Source organism: Arachis ipaensis, chromosome B5 (genome assembly GCF_059453495.1).
Source record: "Arachis ipaensis isolate K30076 ecotype BB chromosome B5, ASM5945349v1, whole genome shotgun sequence".
Classification (NCBI taxonomy): domain Eukaryota; kingdom Viridiplantae; phylum Streptophyta; class Magnoliopsida; order Fabales; family Fabaceae; genus Arachis; species Arachis ipaensis.
Genome location: NC_142440.1, coordinates 9,111,667 through 9,125,822, shown reverse-complemented (window position 1 = coordinate 9,125,822; position 14,156 = coordinate 9,111,667). Strand labels below are relative to the sequence as shown.

At 29.2% G+C, this 14,156-nt stretch overlaps 2 protein-coding genes and 1 long non-coding RNA gene across 3 annotated transcripts; all 3 read left to right on the top strand.

The window, feature by feature from the left end:
* The first annotated feature begins 521 nt into the window (after positions 1–521).
* LOC148563325 (uncharacterized) lies at positions 522–2,777 on the top strand. The gene is made up of 4 exons (XM_088486738.1): positions 522–654; positions 1,358–1,500; positions 1,613–2,308; positions 2,409–2,777. The coding sequence occupies exons 1-4, from the start codon at positions 522–524 to the stop codon at positions 2,775–2,777; spliced, it is 1,341 nt and encodes a 446-aa protein (XP_088342864.1).
* Positions 2,778–7,201: 4,424 nt separating this feature from the next.
* On the top strand, positions 7,202–8,363 carry LOC107641674 (uncharacterized). Its single transcript, XR_001620395.3, has 2 exons — positions 7,202–7,425; positions 7,496–8,363. It is a non-coding gene; the product is annotated as an uncharacterized LOC107641674 (long non-coding RNA).
* A 3,392-nt stretch (positions 8,364–11,755) lies between these two features.
* LOC107642793 (Peroxidase superfamily protein) lies at positions 11,756–13,927 on the top strand. The gene is made up of 4 exons (XM_088488830.1): positions 11,756–12,184; positions 12,340–12,531; positions 12,791–12,953; positions 13,129–13,927. Exons 1-4 carry the CDS (start codon positions 11,969–11,971, stop codon positions 13,536–13,538), a joined length of 981 nt encoding a protein of 326 aa, XP_088344956.1. The 5' UTR covers positions 11,756–11,968; the 3' UTR covers positions 13,539–13,927.
* Positions 13,928–14,156: the final 229 nt, after the last annotated feature.

Here is a 14,156-nt window from a genome sequence, read left to right as displayed (position 1 = left end):
AAGTTCTATTTTAAAGAGTTTATACAACAAACACTCATTGATGAGGCCGGATTTCCCAAATATAGGCGTACTGATAATGGTCGAACAGTGAAGAAAATGGAATGTATACTAGACAATAAGTTCATTGTTCCGTATAATCCAGAATTGTTGCTCAAGTTCAGGTGCCACATAAATATGGAATACACATGCCAAATAAGTTCTATTAAGTATCTGTTTAAGTATGTACACAAGGGTAATGACCGCGTAACAACTACTCTATACAATGCTGGTGATCCGTCAGAAGCCACACAAGTTGTTGACGAAATTATGAATTACTATGATTATAGGTACATTTCGGTATGTGAGGCAGTCTGGCGTCTATTTGGATACGAAATCCAAGAGAAAGAACCATTTGTGATTAGACTTCCATTCTATTTGGAGGATGAGCAACCTGTGGTTTATGGTGAAACTTCTAATGTGAATGATATCGTCGAAAGAGCAATATCTCATAAGTCCATTTTTTGGGATGGATAGCGGTGAACATGTCATATCCATATGCTCGAAGTCTGACTTATGATAAGTTTCCAACCAAATTTGTTTGGAAGAACGATTCTTCAAAGTGGTTTTCTCGAAAAAAAGGTTTCGCAATTGGAAGGTTGACTCATGTACCTACAGGTAATGACGAGTTTATATTCATTTTTTATCTTACTTATTTAATGATTTAAATTTAAAATCTTAACAACCTGTACTCCACGTCCATTTTATTCGATTTATCTACACTAGAAAATAAATGTTCAAATAACTTTCAACAGTTATAATATGTAGATTACACAATTTTTTATTTTTTTATATTTTTTTGGAAAATTATTCTTATGCGGATGTGTAGCTACATAAAAATTAAAATAGCGTAGTTTAATCCATTTAACAACTTAAAAGTCGAATTTTAACTAAGTTTTTTGCAGCAAATACCAAAGAATATTACCAACGACTTCTCTTGAATACTCAAAGAGGATGTATGAGTTTTCAAGATATAAGAACAGTAGGAGAAATAATTTATGCTACATATAGAGATGCATGCTTCGCCCTTGGACTCTTGCAAGATGACAAAGAATTCATTAATGCAATTAAGGAAGCAAGCTTATGGGCCTCAGGATCATATGTTAGGAGGTTATTTGTCACTCTATTAACATCCAACAATATCTCAAGACCAAAACATGTCTGGGATAGATGTTGGCATAAACTCTCAGATGATATTTTGTATCGACAGAGAGCCATGATGAACATGAGGGGTGAGTTTTTATTAATTACAATGATAAAAGTTCTTCCTTATTGATCATTTTTAGTTTGATTGAATTTTACAGTATTGTATAATATGTAGAGTTAACAATGTTAGATGATGAGATTAAGCAGTTGTGCTTAATGGATATAGACAAGATCTTATATTCCTATGGTAAAACCTTGAAAGACTATCCTCATATGCCTTTAGCAACTGAAGTTGATAGTTCTTTGTTAACCAAAAGGGTTATTATGGAAGAGCTAAACTTTAATAGGGATGATTTAAAGAAAAATATCTCAGACATGTTAGCTATCGCAACACCTGAGCAGAGATATGCATTCGATAAAATTGTTACAGCTGTGTATTGTGATGAAGGGATTTTTTCTTTGTGTATGGTCATGGGGTACTGGAAAAATATTTCTCTGGAACCTTATGCCTGCTGAGATTCGATCAAGGGGTGATATAGTGTTAAACATTGCTTCGAGTGGTATTGCATATTTACTTCTTCCCAATAGAAGAACGGCACACTCAAGGTTCAAAATACTGCTGAATATAACTGAGGATTCTGTATGTAACATCAAACCTGGTTCCCCTCAAGCAATGTTGCTGTTGAAAGCTAAACTTATAATTTGGGATGAGGCTCCAATGGTTTGTAGGTACTGCTATGAAGCGCTTGATAAATGTTTGGGTAATATCATGAGGTGTTCTCCAACATATAGCAAAGATTTGCCCTTTGGAGGAAAAGTGGTTGTACTAGGTAGAGACTTTAGACAAATTCTTCCTATCATTCTACGAGAATTGAGACAAGATATCGTTCATTCAACCGTGAATTCGTCTTACCTTTGGAAGTTTTGTCAAGTGCTTAAACTAACAAAAAACATGAGACTCTCTGTAGGGACGACTGCTTCAGATCAATATGAGATAGAGCAATTTGGTGAGTGGTTATTGAAAGTTGGTGATGGTCTAATAGGTGACAATATTGATGGTGAATCTGAGATATGTCTTCCAGGAGATATTGTTATTCCTTCTTCGGACCAGGCATTTGATGAGTTGGTTCATTTTTCTTATCCAAATATTTTGAAAAACATGTCCTCAAAGAATTTTTTTCAAAGCAAGAACTATACTGACACCCACACTAGACATCGTTGAAGAGGTCAACAACCATCTAATGGCTATCATTCCTGGAGGGGAGAAATTATATCTTAGTTTGGATTCCATTTGTATGGATGAAGGGAATATGGAGAGTCAACTAGATCTCTATGGTCCTGAATTACTGAATAGCATGAATTGCTCTGGTTTACCTCCACATAAATTAATACTCAAGGTTGGTATTCCGGTGATGTTACTGAGGAATATTGACCAATCCAGTAGTCTTTGTAATGGTACAATGCTACAAGTTAGGAAGCTTGGAAATCATGCCATAGAATGTGAAGTCTTAACGGGTAACAATGTTGGTCATATTGCTTTAATTCCAAGAATGAATATGGTACCAACAAATGAAACCATCCCAGTTAGATTCTAACGAAGACAGTTTCCCATAATAGTATCATTTGCCATGACAATTAATAAGTCTCAGGGACAAACTTTATCTCATGTTGGATTGTACTTGCCCAAACCAGTTTTTACACATGGCCAACTGATGAATCCATATTTGATGATGATTTTTGGTTAGAATTGGATGGATTTTCATCATATAAACTTGCACTTATTCCCTTGAATAGCATGCTTTTGAACTTTTCTTCCAAATTGCGCTTGATTATAGAAATGTGCTCTTTTGTGCTTAATTTAATCTATTTTATTCCATTTGCCTTCCATTCGATGCCTTGATGTTGTTTGTGAGTATTTTCAGGTGTATAAGGTAGGAATGAGTTGGAGAAAATGGAAGAAGAGCTTGCAAAGTAGAGGAAACTTGAAGAATCAAAGGAGGTGAGCTCAGAGACGCGTGCGTGTGCACAGCTACCTGTGCGTGCGCACAGCCGCCCAATCAGAGCGCATGGAGTGTTTCAAGTACGTCGCATGTCCAACCAAGCATCGCCTAGTGTGTGTGCACACGGCCACTTGTGCGTACGCATAGGACTGGATTTCTCGCGAGGGGGTGCGGACGCACGCATCTGTGCGTCCGCACAGGTGTCCGCACATGACTTCATTAAAATAGCACGTGCCTCGCGATTTGGGAGCTTTGGAGGCCCATTTCTGAAGTCTTCTAGCTCATATTGGAGGAGAAATGATCAACATAGGATAGCATATCATTTTAGTATAGTTTTAGGAGTAGTAGTAGGGAGCTTTAGTTAGTTTTTTTTCTCTAAGTTTTTTATCATCTCTATTAGGGTTTATATTAGAGTTTTATATTCAAGTTCTATTTCCATTTTTTATCTTGGTTTTTGCTAGCTTTCATTGTAAGTATTCTCTTGTTATTACTCTTTATAGTTACATTGTCATTACTCTTTCTTCTAATTCAAGTCATATTTCAATTTTGCTTCTCTCTTGTAATTTTAATTTCTTATTGATGAATTTGATGTTTGATGTTTGTTTCATGCTTCCTTGTGTTATTCTTGTTGATTGAGATCAATTGTTGCTTTTAGTTTCAAGCATTTTCTCATTTTCTCCATGTTTAAGGTTTTTGCCTACCAAGTGTTTGACAAAATGTCAAACATGGTTTTAGGCTAAATTTTTTGTTCTTGGCTTGGATAAAGTGAGCAATTTGGTTTCTAGAGTTGGAATGTCCAACATTTAGTTTCAATTCTTGGATTGTTAAATATTCTTGTTCCTACTAACGCTAATTTGTTGCTAAGCCAATTAGCAAGCAATTTAGGATTTGTGGGTTGGGAACACTTATGCTCATTTAACTTACCTTCCGATGTGAGGGTTGATCAAGTGAGATTAATTCATCATAATTGTCATAGTTGTGGTTCCAACAAGGAAATGACCCTTAGCTCACTCCAAGCCAAGACTCTTTTTTATGCTTTTAATCTTTCATACATTTCTATATTGATCTCTTTTATACTTTACTTGTTTATATTACATAGTCGGTTCTTTAATTTCTTTATTAGTTCAATCATTACAATTTTGCATATTCTTTTATTGCTTTATATTTTTATTTCTTCATTGACAACCCCTTGATCACTACAATCGGATTTGCACACTCGTTGTTCTAGAAGTACTTCTTGAGAGACGACTTAGGAGTTTGAATACTCTTGGTTATTTGATTTGAACTGTGACATCTTTGATTTAAACTTTGATTGTGAGAACTCATTGTAGGTTTGGGTTTCAAGAGTTAAGAGTAAGAGAAGTTTAAAAGTTTTACTTATGAATCACGTAGGAATGACTGCAAATTCAACCATCAATGTTGTTTATAGAGAAGTCTTTGAAAAAATAGTATTCTAATGTAAATATTTTAATTTTATTTTAAATTCTGTATCAGTGTATAATTATTTGACTTTAAAAAATATAAAATAATTATTACTCACTTTTTTTAAGTTAAACTTTGATTTTGATAATAATTTTATAAATTTCTTAAAATAATTATTATTTTGGATTTTTGTTTTAAATATCGAAGCATATAATTTTTTTTTACTTTTATAAATTTTTTCGTGCTGAGCACGAGTTCATACACTAGTTATTTTAATAATTAATTAATTAATCTAATTAATTAATATAGATAATTAGTATAATTAATTTGATTTAATAAATTAAAAAAATACTAACAGAATATTAAAAGAAATAAATTAAAAAATACTACCAAATCAAATTGATATAAATTATAATAAATTATGTGATATTTAAATATCAAATCAAATCAATTAGTTGATATAGTTAATTTATCATAATAAATTGTATTTAATGAGTTAAATGAAATAAATCGTGAAACATTCTCATAAGCATGTCACGTCAATTCCATCATTAAGTGTAGAAACCTGATTTTTATATAATAGAATAGATAATAAATAGAATATATGAGAATATGATGTGTGACATATTTTAATTATGAAATTGGTATTATATAATAGATTTTTTTTAATCTTTATTGCTTGTTCGTTTCTAATTTTTTCGTAATTACTTAATAATTTCCGCCTATAAAACTATCAACTACCTAATACTATGATTTAATTAATAAGAATGATGACATTAATATTTTTTCATAAGTCTTGTTATTATTTATAATTAGAAAATAGCCATAAATAAATTTATTTTCTTAATGAATGTTAATTTTGTTGCCAAATTCTATATTACCTTTAAAATTTTAACGTAATTGAGTCTAATTTTTACATTTTGAAATGAATTTATTCGAAAAAATTAATATGTAAATCACATTATTATTACAAAATTACTTTTTTAACATAATTAGTAGTGCTTATTTGAACCATTAAATTTAGCTTCTAATGATATTAAAGTCAACCTATTTTATTATCTTGTGCCTTCAAAGAATTTACATGACTAACATAAAAATATAACAATTGAAAAAAATTCATTACAATGGGTATATTCATTTTAACAAATATTCTTCTATCTAATACTATAAAAAAAATACATCGGCCACTTTGAAAAATTGAGATATATTCACCAAACAAACAATCAATAAAACACTCATCCGTACTTTCTCATTTTGGGTACATTTATACATAAAAGAAATTATACATAAAGAAAAAAAAAAGAAGAAGAAAATAAGAGTTGAAATAGCAAGAGCGATAAAAATAATGATTTTTATAATTTTATATGGCCATCTATATATAGTAGACCAAACAACTATGATTATCTAACAAAATTAATTTGTATTTATTGCACTCAACTTGAATAAGTAAGAAATTATCTTATTTTAATTTAGTCTTTAATTCACATGATTTGAATTTAGTTCAATATATATGATTTGATTTAATTATTAGTTAAAAATATCTTAGTTTCCTATTTTATTCATAGATTTATTATTTTGATGACTAATAAATTAATCAAATTAATTAATTAGTATATACAATAAATTTGGTTTAATAAATTAAAAAAATAAATTAAAAAATACTAAGAGAATATTAAAATAAGGAAATACTACCAAATCAAATTGATATAAATTATAATAAATTATATGATATTTAAATATCTAATCAAATTAATTAGTTGATATAGTTAGTTTATCGTAATAACTTGTATTTAATGAGTTAAAAGAAATAAATTGGAAAACACTCTCAAAAGTATGTCACGTCAGCTCCATCATTAAATGTATAAATCTGATTTTTATATAATAAAATAGATAAAATAGATAGATAGAATAGATAGATAGAATAGATAAATTACTAACTATCGCACTAGTAATTAACAATTAAAAAATTATGTGTAATAAATTAAAATTAATACATAATTAATAATTAAAAAAATTTTAGGGAGCCATTACTTTTATTAAAATTTAGTCAGCATTTAACCAGTACAAAAAAATGAATAATCTCACATCATTAGATATAATTTCACACCATTAAAAATACTAATAATAACTAATTAATTACTACAAATACTTCTCATTAAAAATTTGAAATTTGGGGCACTGGCCCCTTCCTTAATACGAGGCTCCGCCTCTGCATATAGTATATTAAGATTTTGCTAGAATTTTGCCCGTTAATCTTTCTCAATAGTAAATAGTATTTGTTAATCAAATGATTTTGCGGGGTTGATTTAGTATTTGATTCCTCGTTCAATTAGCAGTTTGCAGACAAAATACATTTCAGAATAAGACGTGCTTGTTTCCTATTTTATTTTATGCATTCTTTCTGCTGAGTGAGGAATTATTATTAGGTGAAAAATGATATAAAACCAGAACAAACCATGACTTATGAGTTAATACTTAAAAATTAAAACTTAATGTGCTGCTTTAATTTAGCACCACAATTTATTATCCATTTTTTTATTAATAGTAGTTTGGTATATGTGGACTTATTGAGGAATATAATGGGGTAAATTAAGCGCAACTAACGGTTAAGATGAAGGCGTGATAGTGATGACAAGGTCCATTCACGTGCGTTCTTCGATTTGTATATATCCATTTCGCTTTCACTACTTTCCTCCCTTCATCACATTCACTATTTCCTGTTGTGTGTGTGTGAGAGAGAGATGGATCCTCCTCCTTCACAATCCATTGATATTTCCCAAGGCGGCGGGGATGATACTCAAGACAAGCTCATCAATGACTGGTCAGTACTCCTTCCTAAACATTTCATTTTGGTTTTCTATGTTCCATTAATAATTCTGTTGATGATGCAGTTGCTCTTGCTGCTATGACTGTACTCAGGGCTGCTTTGATTACCTCTGCTGTAACTTGTGTTGAACTCATCATGTAATTATCTATGCCCTTATGAGAACATGGAAAAGATTTTTTAAAGTGAGAAATCATCGAATTTGTAGTTTCTATAGTATATGATCTCGGAAAAATTTAAAATGTACTGGTACATTAGTATTATAGTAATTTTTAACGGTTGATTTTAATTATAAAAAATATATGTAATATATATAATTAAGATCAAATGTTAAAATTTACTGAAATATTAGTGTATTGGTAGACTTAAAAACTTTCTTATGATGTTTACTATTTTAATTTAAGAGTCATTCAAATGAAAGGAAAAAGCACTGCATGTTCTTGACACATTCCTCTGCTCTTCCAAGCTGTATTTTCCGTATCATTCTTTTTGCCCTTTAATTTCCTACTAGTTACATATATGCCTTTTGCTTATTATTGATTGTTAAAGAAGATGAACAGAATAAATTAGTAGTGTTTTTCACTTTAATGTTGAAGCATCGCTTCAATTATTTGCAATAAGTTGCAACCACGATCTGAGTTTCTTATTACTTGGTTGCAACTTGCAAAAATGGAGATGAATCGTGATCAAAGGTTGGGGTGTGCAAGATTGATTTCTTCCGATATTGCGCATCGCCCAATGTGGTGGATACATATGGAATCAGCAATTATTCAAAGACATTAGATTATGTTATTATGTTATGGCTTTTCAGTTAACTGTCAATGTGTTTTCTGGGTACAACTAGGGTCGGTTCAACTGAAAAAACAATTGATAAACAAATCATTTCCATGACAACTACAAAATAATTCATTTAAATATGTCAAATTATTTTTTTATTATCATCTTCCACAAAAGAATATTCATCGTAAATATTTTTTCTCTGTTAAATTTCTCCTATTTTTTTTTGTTATACTACTTATACACCTAATCATCTATACTATAAGATTCTTAAATCTCATCTCAGATTTAACTAGAATTTAAATTTGGTATAATATCCAAGCCTTAATTGCTATTCCTTCCATCCTAACTCGGTAATTCCAACTAAAAAGATTGCTACTCTACTTGCCAGCAGGTGCAATAGAGTTCAAATTCTAGCTATGTCTACGAATAGTTATATGGAACTCATGAAAAAGAGAAATGTGTGTTAAAATATAATTTGGCAAAAAAAAAAAGAAAAAAGAAAAAAAAGCAAAACTACGTTATATAATGTTTAGTTTTTTATTAGTTGAAGCCTGACCATTCTAAATAATATGTACCACATCTATAAAATAAATTCGGTAGTTACTTTTGTGATAACGTTTTCATGTTAAAATGATATTATGAATTGTTAGATGGTTTAATATATTTGATTGAATAAATTTGATTAAATTATCTAATAATTTACAATATTATTTTTATATAAATGCATCTTTATGCAAATAATCACTAATAAATTAATAAAAAAAAGCCAAAATATGACTTCATACTCATTTTACATACATTTGTGTAAGAACTATATGAAAAGAAATTTTATATAATTGATCAGTGTCGGCGGCTTAACCATTTTTTTTAATTTTCTTAAAATATAAATATACTATAAATAAATAAATAATAAGGAAGGGGTTGGACAAGTTACATAAATAATTTTTAGAAACAGGTTACATTCTTGTCTTAATCTAATTCTATGTAAACTGTTACATCTTATTACAATTTACTATTTATACATACTTAATTTGTTATCGAATACTATGGATTACACTTAAAACACACAATCATAATCATAATCTGTTACATCCTATTGCAGATTATAAATAAAAAATATAAGATATAAACCGCTGTATTCTATCGGAGTTTATGATTAAATTTGATTTTTAAATAATTTATTTATGTAATTTGTCGATAAAAAAGAAATAAAATATTTTTTTACTACGTTAGTATTTTTATCCAAATAAATAGAGAGTGATGTATTCAAATTTTAAAAAAAAAATCAAAAAAATAAATATATTTTCAAATTTATTGAGACGTTAAGTCTGCATACCAAAAAATCAGACATTAATTTGTCTTCTTTTCAAAAGATTATTTACAGGATTGATTGTATTGTAGGTCTTTTTAAGTTTCAACTTTCAACATTAAGAAATTGAAAGGTCTAACAACCAGATAATCGCAAAGCATATCCCACTCAATGAAGACTTGTTTTTACTCCATGTGCATTAAATGTAAAATAATAGAATAATATTCATTCTGATTTCTTTTTTTTCTTTTAACCCCGTCATTGTTGAGATCCAATTTAAGAGAAATCCTTTCTATAAACGTCACTCTCTTATGCAGTCCAAGTAGGAAAATCAGAGATACTATTTTAATAATAATTTCAGTGTTGTCGTTTTGGAAAAGGAAAGTAAAGGCAATTGGTCCAATCCAAATTAGCTTCTTTCAGTTTCAATTGTAAACGCATATTTATTCAATCTTAATTTCCTCTGCCTAGTTAATTGAAGTTGATAAGTAACGTGGTAGTTTCCCACAAAATATCATGGCGCTATTATCTCATGCTTTGGTAGGTTGTATTATCATGATTGTACACGCATATTCCACCACATCACACATTCACAGAACTTATTCTAAATTTCTAATGCTATGCGCACTGTCGGTATATTTTTATTCTTTCTTTTTTGAAAATTCCTGCATGCAACTTATCCTCAAAGTGCAACTGCAACTAGCAAGGAAAAATTAAATAAATAAACGTTGAAAGTAAATCATAGTATACCTTATTTCCTCACGTGTGTTACTTAATTTTATATGGCTAGATCATATATATACTTGACTTTTTTTTATAATTTGTAGTCATCAAATAGCTATCAATGATGATTTTAATGGTGTAAAATTGGTGCGAAATTTTATTTAATGACTCACTTTTTTTGCTGGTTACATGCTGGTCAGAATTTGAAAAAGTTGCTGATGTCCTAAACTTTTCCAATATTTTATTCAATTACTTTGTATTTTATAAAAAATCATGGTACGTATTTATATAAAAACAAAAATGATATTTGTATACTAAAATCAGCTATCAATATATTTATATATAAATATATGTGTAATTTAATTTATTTTTAATGTGTATTTATATTTTATTATATATTTTATACTAATGACTAACTCGGATGGCTGATTTTAGTCTACATATAATATGATTGGTATAAAAATATGGGAGCCACTTAAATAAAGATGTTAAAAACGTCTTTTTTTAAAGATATTTTTTAAAAATTAAAATTTAACACATAAAATAAATTAAATTGTATTATTTTTATTAAAATTAGACCGGACAAATCAATTTAGCAAAAAAATTAATAAATTAAATTTTGAAAACTTTAAATTTTAACCCTATAATGATAGAGAAGAAAATGGCTAGAATTTAGAATCCTCAAAATTAATATATATAATAAGAGTATTTTAATCATTTTATATAATAGAGATATTGTAGTCATTTTTTATAAAAAATAATATTAATTTAGACAGATTCAAAATTTGATTCACTATTTTTCGATCAAATTAATTTGTTTGACTTAATTTTGATAAAAATAATATAATTTAAGTGATTATATATGTTAAATTTTAATTATTAAAAAATATCTTTAAAAAAAATATTTTTTACGTCTTTATAAAAATATCCCCTAAAAATATATAAAAATTCAAAATAATAACTATTTTAAAATAAAGAGCATGTAATTTGCCCAATAACACCACCCTGCCACTTAAGCAATTGTTAATGGCCTCCCATTAAAAATGGGAATGTCTAAGAAGAATATTATAGCGTCACTAAAATTTATAGTTTTTATCATTAATAACTAAAAATAATGATAAAAAAAAAAACAACACTGAATTTTGTTAGGAACTAACTAAGGTCTAGTCAATTTTTGTCAACTCTTTAATAAATTGAATTTTAAAATTTGTCTTAACAAAAATAAATTGATATATATAGATGTTTGTTTTGCTAAGTATTGTAATATTTTTTTTTATATACTAAATAGATATTTTTTAATATATTTTTTGAATTTTTTGTATTACAGCTGTAAAAAAAAAAAAAATTTTAATTTTTAATTAAATTTACTTAATCAGTTTTTAATTATTTAAATTTAAAATTAATTATTAATAATTATAATTAATTAAATTATTTAATTCTTAGACGATTATACACTTGGTTGCTATACTTTTCCATACTAATCATCCTTAAATATTTCTCCTAGTGTAATAAAATATTTGAGGAAGAGCCGCAAGTTTTGACTAAAACCAAAACGGGAATTGGATAGTGGCTCTGCCACTCTCTGTAAAAGTTAACTAGCATGCATCATGCATGTACCTTGTCTTCTATAAATTGTTATTCATGTCACACACACATCTTCTAACATATAACTCAGTTGTTATTACTTGTTTGCTTATCTTATAACACGTTTTTTTTTTTGCTTTCATTATGGAATGTACTAATAATAAGCATCCTTTTCTTTTCTTGTTCTGGCTAGTGTTCCTCACTCCTTTAGTGTGCTCTCAACTTTACTATAATTTCTACGACTCAACTTGCCCAAACCTCACCAGAATCGTTAGATACAACGTTTTGTCAGCTATGAACAATGACACAAGGATTGCAGCTTCTCTCCTGCGCCTTCATTTCCATGATTGTTTCGTCAACGTAAACAGGCTTTCAAATTATGTTATTTGCTTGGTTTTGGGCTTGTTCTATATATAACCCACATAAAACACAATCAAACTATAAAAAAAGATATGTTATTTACTAATAAGGTTGAATCTACATATGTTGTTCATCTTTCATTTCTTCCTATATAGGGATGTGATGGATCTGTGCTGCTTGATACAACCAGCACTTTTACTGGGGAGAAAAATGCTCGGCCTAACAAGAATTCAGTGAGAGGATTTGAGGTGATTGACACAATCAAATCAGCATTAGAGAAGGCATGTCCAGCCACTGTGTCATGTGCTGATATACTAACTCTAGCTGCAAGAGAAGCTGTTTTTCTTGTAAGACTCTCTAATCTTATTAATTAATGAGGAATGCTAGGGCCAGCAACTTTTGTGATTTGTAGCCATCAAATAGCCATTAATGATGGTTTTAATGGTGTGAGATTTCACTTTTCTTTGCTGGTTACATGCTGGCCAAAATTTAACAAAGTTGCTGGCCCCTAAACTTTTCCTTAATTAATTAGTACTCTATAAGCTACACCCATATTAAACATGCATGACAAACTAAACTAAACATTTTTCCTTCAAATTTGGTAAGAGTAAAGGGCCATTTTGGGTTGTCCCTCTTGGTCGTAGAGATGGCACGACAGCAAGTGAGAGCGAGGCAAATAATTTGCCATCACCCTTTGATCCACTTGAAAATATTACAGCCAAGTTCGTTGCCAAAGGTCTTGAATTGAAGGATGTAGCAGTGCTCCTAGGTTTGCTTCGCTTCTTCATTCTTAATACATTAAAAATGTTATGTACACGTAAAAAATCAGTCACAAAATCAGCTACTATATATTTGTATATATATCACAAACATATGTTCTATATAAGTGACTGATTTAGATAATACAAGTCATCATTTGAATATTATGTAATGCATGCATGCAGGTGCACACACCTTTGGGTTTGCACAATGCTTTACATTCAAGGCAAGGCTATTCAACTTTGGTGGAACTGGTAAATCGGATCCAACACTAGATGGTTCACTACTACAGAATCTACAAAACCTATGTCCAAACCAAGCTAGCTCTGACACAAACTTGGCACCCTTGGATCCTGTGACAACCAACACATTCGACAACATGTATTACAGAAACCTGCTGAACAATTCAGGGCTGCTTCTATCAGACCAGGCTCTAATGGGTGACAATACCACTGCTTCATTGGTCAACACGTATAGCAAGTGGCCTCTTCTCTTCTTCAGAGACTTTGCTGTTTCTATGGAGAAAATGGGCCGCATTAGTGTGCTCACTGGACAACAGGGCCAAGTAAGGACTAATTGTAGGTTTGTCAACTAAACAAAAACACTCCATGTTTGGATTTGAATTAGTAGTGTCTCATCATTTGTGTTTTTTTTTTTTTTTGAAAACAAACACTTTAATTTGAAAGTGAGGCTTTGGTTAAGTGACAATATATGATGCCTCTTAATATGTTGCATTCGAATTCATAGTAGATAAAATCTTTAAAGGTGTGTGTAACTGTGTAAGTGTATAGTATACATAAGTTTGTGATGTCTAAAATTAAGAGTTGTTGTCCAATATATTTGACAAAAAAAAAAAAAACTTTTATTTGTAAAAGGGGAAATTAAAAGAAATATCACCTTTGTAGATTTGTATCAAAGTGGAACAATATTGTATCATCAAGTAATAATGGCAATATTGCATAAATAATGTTTTAAGCCCTTCAATTCTTGATATGAATTTAAAAATCTTTGTTATGTGCTTCACGATTGTAGAAGAAGGGAATGTCTTATTTAGTTGATGATGTAATAATATTGTATTATGTACTAGAATATATTAAGATTAATTAATATTTATTAGAATTATTTATTATATTTGAATATTTATTATAGGATATTATGTTTTTATTATGAGTTTAATGTTGATGCACTAACAGCGTAAAGCACTTTACACAGT

Coding starts and splice junctions, on each gene's coding strand:
- LOC148563325 (XM_088486738.1), top strand. CDS start 522: ATGTCATATCCATATGCTCGAAGTCTGACTTATGATAAGTTTCCAACC. Junction 655..1,357: donor GTTGACTCATGTACCTACAG/GTAATGACGAGT, acceptor TATAATATGTAG/AGTTAACAATGTTAGATGAT. Junction 1,501..1,612: donor GTTCTTTGTTAACCAAAAGG/GTTATTATGGAA, acceptor AAATTGTTACAG/CTGTGTATTGTGATGAAGGG.
- LOC107642793 (XM_088488830.1), top strand. CDS start 11,969: ATGGAATGTACTAATAATAAGCATCCTTTTCTTTTCTTGTTCTGGCTA. Junction 12,185..12,339: donor TCCATGATTGTTTCGTCAAC/GTAAACAGGCTT, acceptor CTTCCTATATAG/GGATGTGATGGATCTGTGCT. Junction 12,532..12,790: donor CAAGAGAAGCTGTTTTTCTT/GTAAGACTCTCT, acceptor AAATTTGGTAAG/AGTAAAGGGCCATTTTGGGT.